This window comes from Bactrocera dorsalis, chromosome 1 (genome assembly GCF_023373825.1).
Source record: "Bactrocera dorsalis isolate Fly_Bdor chromosome 1, ASM2337382v1, whole genome shotgun sequence".
Lineage (NCBI taxonomy): Eukaryota > Metazoa > Arthropoda > Insecta > Diptera > Tephritidae > Bactrocera > Bactrocera dorsalis.
The window spans coordinates 73,554,963-73,567,655 of NC_064303.1; the positions used below are offsets into that span (position 1 = coordinate 73,554,963).

At 37.9% G+C, this 12,693-nt stretch overlaps 1 protein-coding gene across 1 annotated transcript; it reads left to right on the forward strand.

Annotated features, from left to right (window-relative positions):
• Positions 1 to 988: 988 nt before the first annotated feature.
• LOC125777904 (uncharacterized) lies at positions 989 to 12,442 on the forward strand. Its single transcript, XM_049454074.1, has 4 exons — positions 989 to 1,784; positions 1,843 to 1,975; positions 2,037 to 2,183; positions 12,266 to 12,442. Exons 1-4 carry the CDS (start codon positions 1,627 to 1,629, stop codon positions 12,440 to 12,442), a joined length of 615 nt encoding a protein of 204 aa, XP_049310031.1. The 5' UTR covers positions 989 to 1,626.
• The last annotated feature ends 251 nt before the right edge of the window (positions 12,443 to 12,693 follow it).

Below are 12,693 nucleotides of genomic sequence, written 5' to 3' on the forward strand. Positions count from 1 at the left end.
TTAGCCACGTAGCAAATGTTAGGGGCCCCGCGAATCTTCGGGCCCCGCATTCCAACTGACCGTAATTAAAAAAAATATCAATTTAGATGGAGCGTAAACTATCCTTGTAAGCTTTAAACGCGAAGCGCTAAGGCTGTGCTTCACTTTCACCTTGTACCTGAAAATCTAAAACTCGGTTTCGTCACGTTAAATCGTAAAAATAAGTAGACATTTTAGGAACTTCTTAACTTTAATGTTCTAATGTTTAATTATAAATATTATAATCGATATATTTAGACTAGTATCTATACTAGGTACATTTCTACCCTTCAAGCGTCCAGATTTTTATATTATTATTAACATCCATTAATTTTTGTATCAAAATAAAGTTTAAGTTCTGTCGAATACTGCTATTCTGAATTTTTATTAATGAAATATATATATTCATAAAATAAAATAAAAAGAAAATCATTATCCAATTTGTAGGCTTCATGGTCGTCAATAGAAAATAAGTATAACTGTTAAATTTTTACAATATTTTTATTGAAAATTATTGTTTAACGATATACTTGTGACAAAAAAGAACACTATTTTATATCTTAAAACACAGTCATTAAAATATTCTATCTAGTTATTTCTTCTTCCAAGCGGACGCTGACCTCTTAACAGGGCAAAAATTTTTAGTTCAGTTCAGCCTTAAAAGCAAGATGTTTCAGAGTCTCAAGTCATGTTCTGCCATCTGGACCAGTGAAAAGATTTGTTAAGTTCTTGGACATAGGAGGTCAAACTGCTCAACAACTCGCTCAAAGTTTACTAGATTTCTTGAGTGAGAGTGGCATTAAAATCAAAGATTGTGTTGGATGACAACCCTGTCAACTCACATATTCATGCAGCCCTGCATTTCTCATTTTTTACTTTGAATGTACTTTTTTCTAACTCACTTGCGTTTTGACTTTGAACCAATAAACTTCATTTTTGTACTTTAATATCAAAAGCAATATTATAGAACCGTTTTTATTTGAACCGGGAATATTCCACAAGGTACGACCTTCCAACAGGCTATGGGCCCAGTTGCAAATTCCTGGGAGCCAAGTAAAATGAGTTCGTCGTTTTTTAATATTGAGAAATTAGATGAATTTGATTACGATTCGTGGAGTCTACAGCTGCAAAGTGTTGTAGTGCATCAAGAATTATGAGACTGCTTGTCCAGTTGAGGGTGCAGATGAGAAAAGCGTGTTACTTTGGAAAGCAAAGGATGGAAAAGCAAAGGCCACAATTATCCTTATAGCATTGACAGACGGCAGCGTTAAACCAGATTATTTGCATTTTTCGGGATTAATTCAGGAGTTACCACAGCTAACTCCGTTGCTGAATCCAAACATAACTCTCAAAATTTTAGGGAGTTTGTGAGATTTTCGTTGGCAACATTGTTAATAATTGACAGCTGTATTCTATTGTGAATGAAAAATAAGAACAGTGACAGCTGTTTTACGTTTAAATGTATTCAAAGTTATTTTAAAAAGCGACGATTGAAGATTAAAAGTAAGTAATTTTATTATTTTGCATTGCCTTCTAAACGAAAATTATTATCTTTGTTTTAATTTCAGATGGCTGGCAGAAAAAAACGGTCAGGGTGGACTTTTAAGGATGAGTTGGAGCTGCTGGAAAAATGGGAGGCACGTTCCCACGACCTCCGGCGTGCAAAGCGAAATGCTCATATATACAATGAGATTTCGCAGGAAATGGCATAAATACACCGCCGAGGAAATTCACTGCAAAGTGAAAAATATGACAAAGAAATACAGGTGAGTTTTTTCAATAATTAGATTTCTTCTTTTAACACATTAATAACTCTACTTTCAGAGAGGAGAAAACCAAAATTGGCCCTTCTGGTGGTAGTCCCTCGCCTTGGAAGCATTATAATGCTGTGAATCGCATAGTAGGGTGTACTGCCGTTAATTCGGCTTTGTACATAGAGACATACTCGTATTCCGAGGTAAAAACGAATTTATTTTATTTATATAAACACATGCATTTATAAAGTTAATTTTTTTTAGAATTCAACATTAAACCAATTGTTGCCGCCGTCCGACCCATCATTATCACCTCCGTTGCCATCGCCATCATGTCCGCTGCCACCTTCGTTGCCGTCACCATCACCGTCATGTCCGCTGCCACCTTCGTTCACCATATTTAATGAAATGGTATGTTATTTTCTAGTCCTTAACCATTATTTAATGAAATGTTTTGTTATTTTCTAGTCTTAAAACATAATATAATGTAACAAAAAATGAATTTAAATAAAAAATGATCTCTTTAAAAAATGGATGTTTGTAATTATGTGTACTAATATTTGTTTTCTGCTACTCTATACATCTATACTCACGAAAACTCAGAGCTATTGCATTTCTAATATTTTTAAAAAATTGTGCAAAATACAGCATGCATGTATAATTTATATATAATTTATATTTAATTTATAATTTGCATCATCTGTGCGGCTAACAATCGCAATGCTTGTCTTCTATCCATTTTTGTTTTATAAAATTGAAAATGTTATTAATATGCCAATCAGCTGTTCGGTAACTCGCTTCGCTGCTGTCTGTCACCTATAAATTTGGATCTGATTAAGGGCGCAGTTAATCAGGGTTAACGCTGCCGTCTGTCAAGGCTATTAGCATAACACCTATGAAGTTGACCTGAAAGAGGAATTGATTGTTATTATGCTACTGGCAAGCCTTCCAAAATGCTTTGAAAATCTGGTGGTTGCTTTAGAATCGCGTGATACGCTACCATCCCTTAATGCAGTTAAAATCAAGCTGATAGAAGAAGGCGAACGAAGAAAAATAAGCAATTCTATATATACCGAAAGTAGGGCGCAGGCGTTCATTGCACAAGAAAGCACATGCGTTGAAAAAAGGTGTTTGGTTAACGCAAAGTCAAATGACACAGCAAGTTCAAATAGCAAAAGCAATGGCAAAAGCACACGATCGAACCTCAAATGCTATTTCTGTGGAAAAAAAGGCCATTTCGCCGCACGAAGCAAAAAAATATAAAGAAAAATGGTCTGCTCGTCGCAATCAATGGCCGATTTTTACATAGCGATGCTTGGTGCGTCGACAGCGGCGCTTCTTCACACTTATGTTGCAACCGCAACATGTTTGATAAGTTTGAGAAGTTTGACGTCACACTTGTTGATGTTCTCTTCGTACCCGGTTTGCTGTGCAACTTCATATCAGTTTCAAAAGCAGTAGCCAGCGGCTACATTGCGGAGTTCAGGCAAAATACAGCGAAAATTACGGACAAGCACGGGGCAATTATATTAAGTGCTATCAAGGTCAGTGATTTGCATTTACTTGACACAAATAAAATCAAATTGTATTTTTCGAGGAAAACTATTGATGATGCGATGAAGTGGCATAAGCGTTTAGATCACTTAAATTTTGAAAGTCTACAGGAGCTGAATAACAAAAACATGGTGCTTGGTTTAAAGCTAAAATTATCATCAGATGTGATATGTACTTTGTGTATCAAATGGGATATTACGTCAGCTGACGGTCACCTATACCCCACAACAAAATGGGTTAGCGGAGAGGCTAAACCGTACGCTTATCGAAATGGCACGATGTATGATGCTCGACGATGGCGTTGAAGAATCATTGTGGGCCGAGGCAGTGCATACAGCAGCAAACTTGAGAAACCGATCACCACCTAAAGCGTTAGGCACGGTGACGCCATACGAATAGCAATGGCATAGTCGCAAACCAACAGGGGCGCATTTACGGGCATTTGGGTCATATGTGGTGGCTCTTGATAAACGTCGACATGATAAATTCAAACCAAAGTGGAAGGAATATACAATGGTTGGCTACGCAGATACAGCGAAGACATACAGATTGTATGATCGGAAATCAAAATGCCAAATTGTAAGCAGAGATGTATACTTTATAGAAAGGGCAGAACATACGCAACATTCAGACACAGCATTGATTGAGGGTATTGTTACAAATGCTGATGCAAGAGCGAATGATATCAGTGTTGAGATTTATGATACGCAGTCAAATAAAAATGTTGAACCTGTTGAAGTAGGTTCCGATGATTCACAGTCAGAGGGAAGTAACGATGATTTTGAATCTGCACAAGAAGAGTTTGTTGCAGCGAAAAGGTTGCCAGGCAGGCCAAAGTTTATTCGTACTGGAAGATGTGGTAGGCCAAGAAAAGTATACAATTATGTATACTTTTATTATGTAAGTTTAATGACTACAGACGAAGTTAAGATACCAAACACAGTCGATGAAGCGTTATCTAGTAAATATTCAGAACAGTGGTTTAACGCGATGGAAGACGAATATGAATATGATGCGCTGCTCATAGAACTGCCTAAAGGGCAAAAGGTTGTGAGAAATAAATGGGTATTCTCTATTAAGAGGGATAAAGAAGGCAATACTCAGCGTTTTAAAGCTAGACTGGTAGCGAAAGGATGTTCGCAAATTTATGGCGTTAATTATACAGAAACATTCTCTCCTGTTGTTCGCTATAGTACCTTTAGGTTGATATTTGCTATTGCAGCAGAATACGAATTACATTTACACCAAAAGGATGTCTCTACTGCTTATCTAAACAGCGAATTGAATGATGAAATTTTCATGTATCAACCAGAGATGTTTGTAGACCAGCATTACCCAAAACATTGTTTAAAAATAAAGAAAGCTCTTTACGAGCTTAAACAGTCAGGTCGGCAGTGGATTATGAAATTAAATTCCATATTAAAAGAAATTGGCTTCAAGCAATGTGAAAGCGTGCCATGTGTATACATTAACCATCATAAAGACCAGATAAACATAATCGCAGTATATGTGGATGATCTGTTAATTGCCTGTTCCGATATCAGTTACATGCATCATATTAAGCGTTTGATTGCGGAGAAGATGAAAGTAGTAGACAAGGGCCAAGTTCAACATTTTTTTAAGCATGGAGATCGAAAGAGATGGCGAAACTGGGGTAATCACTATATGCCAAAAAGGGCACATTAAAAGATTACTACGCGAACAAGGCATGGAAGATTGTAGACCCATCTCCATCCCATTAGACCCTGGACATAAGGTTAGTTGCGAGGACAAAGCTTGCAAATTGGCTGACCAGTCACAATACCAATCAATTATCGGTTCGCTTATGTATATAGCTGTGAGCACGAGACCGGATATCTTGCACTCAGTGTGTAAGCTTGCACAGCGTAATATAAAGCCACATGAGGAGCATTTAGCAGCGGCGAAGCGTATATTAAGGTATTTATGTTCAACGCAAGACAAAAAATTGAAATACTCTAGGACCGGTAAACCAATCGAATGTTTTGTGGACGCAGATTGGGGCGGCGACGTAGGTGATCGCAAGTCGTATACAGGATATGCCATCATCATGGCAGGTGGAGTTTTTTCGTATGAATCTAAAAAGCAATCAACAGTAGCCCTCAGTAGCACCGAGGCCGCTTTGACATGTGTTGTAAAGAAGCCGTTAATTTAAAGCAGTTACTTCGAGAATTATATGTATACATATACCGTATCCTGAAGCCATGATCGTGAATTGTGATAACTTGAGTGCGATGAATTTGGTAAAGAATCCCGTCTGTCATTCACGCAGCAAACACATCGATATCAGATATCACTATATCAGAGACATCTATCGAGCAGGCGAAATTGAACTAAAATATTGTAGCAGCAGTAATATGATTGTTGATATTCTTACTAAGAATTTAGCAAGATCAACTCATGAGAAACTTACTGAATTATTGGGGTTGAAATAAATATCACAGATTAATGTTGCACGAATATGCTCATTGAGGAGGCGTGTTGGATGACAACCCTGTCAACTTACATATTCATGCAGCCCTGCATTTCTCATTTTTTACTTTGAATGTACTTTTTCTAACTCACTTGCGTTTTGACTTTGAACCAATAAACTTCATTTTTGTACTTTAATATCAAAAGCAATATTATAGAAACGTTTTTATTTGAACCGGGTATATTCCACAAGGTACGACCTTCCAACAGATTGTCGTGGGCAAAGCTATTATAATGCCATCAACATGAGTGGAAAATACATCGGCTTACAAGCCCGAATTGAGAAGACAAATAAGTATGCAGTATATATATATTCCTTGTCTTGCACATTCATTATATTTGGTTGCTAAGTGCGCTGCAGACTGCTGTACAGTTACTTTTCTTCGATTTCATTGAAAACCTCTATACATTTTTTTCACGTCTACGATCGATGGGATCGTATTACGAACGCACTTAAAATTTCGATTTTGAAACGGTTATCGGGCACTAGATGGTCAGCCCGAGCTGATGCTACGAAGACACTTTTATGTGGTTTTAGCACTATTAAGCAAGTATTGGAAGACATTTTCACTAACGTAAATCAAAAAGCGGAGTGCCGAAATAAAGCTTGCGGACTACTTTCAACGATGAATAAGTTAGAAACGGGAATAACGGCAATTACGTGGAACGAAGTCCTAGAACGTTTGCAAGCGACTAGTGCTTCGCTGCAGTCGTCTGATCAAGACCATAATAAAGGGATACGCCCTTTATGAATCATTATATGGCTACGTCCAAGCAATGCAATCCACTTTTTCAGATATTGAGGGAAGAGTCAAAGATCTGACCTACTGCGAAGAATACCAGCAACAGACATCACAACGAATCAAGCGATATACAAAGTACGACCATTTCAGCGGCTCTACTACACTCGTCAACGTTGTTGAAAATCAAACACCTGGACAACCTTTCGAATTTGAGGTGTTTATTGTAATTATTGATAACGTACTGTCTGCTTTAACTAAACATATGAAAGCATATCATAAAATTACTAATGTTTTTAAAGTACAGAGATCTCTTAAGAGATTTTGGAAAAATTCTCTAATATGGTCAGTGCTTACGAAAGATGATTTGGAGAACAGCCTAGGCGGCGAATTAGTGCAGTTCGCAGAGCTGCTGAAAACAGGAGCCTCTGGAACAGCAATATTATACACTTTTTTAAATCATTCTTTAGAATCGTGTGTCACAATCTTAGAAATTGCTTTGCGGATTTACTTATTCTCATGATCGCTAACTACAGTGGCGAACGTTCTTTTTCAACATTCAAACGTATTAAAAATGAATTTAGGAACACGATGGGCAAAGAAAGTCCAAATCATCATACTTTGTTGAATATAGAGCATGACTTGCTTAAAGAAGTCGATATTGAAAGCACTATCTCTTAATTTGCCTATAATAAAACGAGAAAAGTTTATTTGTAACAACTTTGTTTTATTTAGCACCCTAAACTTGAAAACCTATAGCAATCCAAGGGCCCCTTGCTACAGGCCCCGAGCTAGTTTAATCCGGCACTGCGTGCACGCAGTTTTGGTAAAACTGCGATAAATCGATGTTTTGGAGATGTTTTATTTCCATGAATTTCAACCATGATTTCGACTGGTTTTTGATGAGTTCTCACACAGTTTTGATGGAATTTCCGGTGATCAGTGATTTTGATTGGCCCACATGTTGATCGTCATTTATGTACGTCTCATACACGAGCTCTTTGAAAACGTTGAAACCACTCGTGCACTCTGCTACGGGATAGGCAATCATCGCCATAAACTTGTTTCATCAATTGAAACGTTTCGGTAAAAGTTGTACCAATTTTAAAGCAAAATTTAATGACGGCTCTTTGTTCGAAGCTCATTTTTGCACCGATAACGCAAACATACTGGCACTTAAAACGCAATAACTTAATTTCCATTCTATGAATAGCAGATTCTAAGGCACCAGTCAACATGTAGATGGCGCCACCAGGAAGTGCTAGATTCAAAAAGTCCCGTTTACTTTGGAAAGCCCATTGTATGTGGGCTAGGTCAACCTTCGCCCAATTTAATCTTTTTTATGAACAAAGAGACACTATTATGAGTTAATCGCATTCTGTATTTTTTATAGAGATAACTCAAATATATATATATATACTACAGCCGTTGTCCTGCGTGAAATTATGTAGTTTGAAATGAAAAGAAAGTTAAATTTATCATTTCATTTTTTTTTTAATGTAACGCAGCTTTATAAACAACATTTTTCGGTTTCTGTTCGGTGTACAGAAAAGATGGTTTTCCAACTCGTGAGTACGCTACGGCCATGTGAAAAACATAGCATTTCCCAAATTATGCCTCACACTATGCGACTATCTTTAGGTCTTGTTGACTGTCATCTCAAATTCAATTTTCACTGGAAACGGAATACGTTTGAACTGAAATGGCAAATCGTTAGAACTCAAAGGAATTCGAAGGATCAAGCATTCTGTCCCTTTGTACTCGATAGGTGTGTCACAATCAGTCGGGTTCAATTACACAGTTTCGGGGCATGAATATTGGGAAACATAATAACGACAGATCCTACTTTGAGACGCAAATAATGCAGTGGCATACCATGCCTGTCCAAAGAATTTAGGAATACCACTGGATAATTCACGGCGTCGTTTTCATAGTCAAGACGATCGATCGAGTGTATGAGCGCAAGTCTCCCGAAACTTGACTTTGAATCTTCCAGTTGAAGTCAACAACATCGGTATTTTTTGCAGCTAACATTGTGCGTGCACTTAAGGAATCGTAGTTATGATAATTTGGCCAATGTCCGAACATTTGTGATGAGTTCATCCTTCGTGAATTGATAAAAGGAAGATGGAATTGATATCGAACCACCGGAAGTATCAACCGAAATTGAACCATTTCCAACTTTAGCAAAGACGATATAAAATGTCTTTGACAATGTCGAGGTTTATATCGAAAAGTATGCGAACTTCATTTTCATTCCAGTGATTAGCGTGTTCCTGCATTTGTAATTGCTGGCTTACTTCTCCAAAACTTGCACATATTCCCATATACCATTCACAGTAAGCACTGACTCAAATAAAGTTGAACCGCGTACATTAATCAATAGCAACCGAAGGTAGAAACAATCGTCGTTTTTCGGGTGGATTGTGTAAATTCGCCCTAATGCATTAGTTGATAAGACACCTGGATGTCAGTCTACTGGTTGGTCTTGCTTTCTGCGTAACTATTCGACGATACATTCCATGTACAATATCAAGGTATTTTCGAATAGAGCAATGTTCTCACAAACACATCACTGACGAGTTAAGAAAAAACTCGTCAATGTTAATTTTGTTGCTGGCGATGTTTCCACTGGCTATACTGTATTCTCTGGGATGAAATGCACTCTTCGGCCATTCTCCAAATTAACTGCGAGACGTACAACAGTCGGAAAACGTTCATGAATTGTAAAACGACGTATCGACTGTATCGTTCAAGACCAATAATCGCCATGTTGCTTGCTTTGGCGACGTACTTACAAACGTATTTTATCAATTACACCAAACTGCAATACTCAACATTGACATCAATTTTGAATGTGAATTAGACAACAGTGGCGAATATGGTACGATCCATGTGTTGTCAACTTCGATACTCACGCCTCTAAATTGAATGCTAAATGTTCTGCCTTTGTCGTCTGGTGAGCAACGCAGATAGAGTGGATATCCATCATTTCTAGTTTGTGTTTCCGAAAGAAAAGTAGGTGGATACTGTTTCGTGCATTTATTGACAGACATTCAAGCCGAAGTGGGGTTGTGGTACCCGCAAGGTCTATGAACCTTATTCGTTTTCATCACTTCGTATAATACTGGATTTTTCTTTGCATCAGGAATTGCCGCATTATTGAACGATTTCATCAATTTGATCTAGTGTAACCACCTTCCACCATCCAAAGAAGAATGTGTGCGTGCGGCAAACCTTTCTTTTGCTACTCAACAGAGTACATCTAGCACCTAACAGCACCATATATAAGTACGTTCTTCTTTACTGGCGTAGACACCGCTTACGCGATTATAGCCAAGTCAACAACAGCGCGCCAGTCGTTTCTTCTCTTCGCTACGTGGCGCCAATTGGATATTCCAAGCGAGGCCACGTCCTTCTCCACTTGGTCCTTCCACCGGAGTGGAGGTCTTCCTCTTCCTCTGCTTCCCGCGGCGGGTACTGCGTCGAATACTTTCAGAGCTGGAGTGTTTTCATCCATCCGGACAACATGACCTAGCCAGCGTAGCCGCTGTCATTTAATTCGCAAAACTATGTCAATGTCGTCGTATATCTCGTACGGCTCATCGTTCCATCGAATGCGATATTCGCCGTGGCCAACGCGCAAAGGACCATAAATCTTTCGCAGAACTTTTCTCTCGAAAACTCGCACCGTCGACTCATCGGTTGTTGTCATCGTCCAAGCCTCTGCACCATATAGCAGGACGGGAATTATGAGCGACTTATAGAGTTTGGTTTTTGTTCGTCGAGAGAGGACTTTACTTTTCAATTGCCTACTCAGTCCAAAGTATCACCTGTTGGCAAGAGTAATCCTGCGTTGGTTTTCCAGGCTGACATTGTTGGTGGTGTTTACGCTGGTTCCGAGATAGACGAAATTATCTACAACTTCAAAGTTATGACTGTCAACAGTGACGTGAGACCCAAGTCGCCAGTGCGACGACTGTTTATTTGATGACAGGAGATATTTCGTCTTGCCCTCGTTCACTGCCAGACCCATTTGCGTTGCTTTCTTGTTCAGTCTGGAGAAAGCAGAACTAACGGCGCGGGTGTTGAGACCGCTGATATCAATATCATCGGCATACGCCAGCAGCTGTACACTCTTATAAAAGATTGTACATGCTCGATTCGGTTCTGCAGCTCTAATAATTTTCTCCAGCAGCATATTGAAAAAGTCGCCCGATAGGGAGTCACCTTGTCTGAAACCTCGTTTGGTATCGAACGGCTCGGAGAGGTCCTTCCCGATCCTGACGGAGCTTTTCGTGTTGCTCAACGTTAGTTTACACATCCGTATTAGTTTTGCGGGGATACCAAATTCAGACATCGCGGCATAAAGGCAGCTCCTTTTCGTGCTGTCGAAAGCAGCTTTGAAATCGACGAATAGGTTGTGAGTGTCGATTCTCCTTTCACGGGTCTTTTCCAAGATTTGGCGCATGGTGAAGATCTGGTCGATTGTTTATTTACCAGGTCTGAGGTCACGCGTTACCTCAAGATAAAGTCCATCGAAGCTGTTGCTTGAAAAGTCTTGCTATGACATCGTGTAGATCGCTTTCTGATTAATGGCGACCCATAATACCGCACGTATATCATCGCATCCTGGGAGTACTCGTTCATGTGGCTTGCGCTGCTAATGTATGTTGATGCCAGAAAAAACGCCGACCGATATAAGCGCGACCTCTTCATGGCATCATGACAAATTTCAAGCTGTAATTGATCACTTTGTGTGAAAAACACATAACATCTTCACGGAATAATTTTCAAAAATTTTTGAAGCAAACGCCAAATTTGAAAGATTTAAATAATTGAAAAACAAAACAAAAAAATTTAATAAAAAAATTTGTATGAAAAAAAATAACTTTTTGGAATTGTTCAATTTTCCGACTTTTCCTCATGAAAGACATACAGGCTCTTTATTTCTAAACCTTTCCCGATCCACGACGAACAATCTCTTAAGATTTCATCAATATTGGTTCAGCCGTTCTCTTAGCGTTACTAACGAACAAACATTCATTCGTTTGTATGAGAAAAATAAAAGGGCTGTATTCAGGGGTTTTCCGGCAATTATTCGAACATTATAAAAACCCCTGAACCCCAACGAACATTATAAAAAAAGAATCATCAAATTTGGTTTAGTTGTATGAAAGTTATGAGCGTACATACATTTTGGCGATTCATTTTTATTTATATACAAACATAGATTTAAGCTGAAATCACACGATTGGTCAAATGTACCAATTTTTTGTCGCTTATATGTACAGATCGTGTGACAGCCAGAAAATATTTGGCATAAGGCAAATTAACAAAATTTTTGTGCAGATAGACCGATAAAATACGGCTCTGTTGTACCAATCATGTGTTGGGCCAATCAATTCAAATAAAGCCAAAATTATGTTTTTTTATTTTTATTATCCTAGGAATACTTTACATCTGGCTGGAATTTCATTATTTACTGTTTGGCAACTCTATGATTATTAAACTAATAATAATAAATAATTATTAAACTTGGCAGCACTGATATCTGGAAAAACAATTGATGCACCACTGCTCTTTATTCCATTTGTCCGTTATTAAACAAGTCACTACATCTATTGGTGAGTATAAATATTTATGATATGTTTATATATATTTATTTATTTACATTTAATATATTAATATTGTTCATTTATTTTTCAGAATATGGATACAGATGAAGATAAAATCTTTGATAATTTGACTACCGTAATATGCGAGAATATATCCAATATGTCTGCAACGGCATGGTCCTCGGAAGATGTGTTTAATTTAAAAGAAATAATGGAAAAACATCTGTACAAGAATTGTATTCAAAAAAAGCACGTCTGTATAGTATAACCGTCTATCACAAAAAATAGGCCGCTTCTTTATTGAATACCTCCTTAAATATACATTTGGTTAACGGATTGTAGCATCACGCCATATGATACATATGTGCATACATATATGAATGTCTATAGTTTACATATTAGATTTACATTTACATTCGCTAAGCTAGAGTGAAACTGCTAGTCTACGAATACAAGGAATAAAAGGAGGACACAATCATATTGATCATTCAGCATTCAGCAATCAGCTGACTGGTATCG

Coding starts and splice junctions, on each gene's coding strand:
- LOC125777904 (XM_049454074.1), top strand. CDS start 1,627: ATGAGTTGGAGCTGCTGGAAAAATGGGAGGCACGTTCCCACGACCTCC. Junction 1,976..2,036: donor AGACATACTCGTATTCCGAG/GTAAAAACGAAT, acceptor AATTTTTTTTAG/AATTCAACATTAAACCAATT. Junction 2,184..12,265: donor TCACCATATTTAATGAAATG/GTATGTTATTTT, acceptor TTTATTTTTCAG/AATATGGATACAGATGAAGA.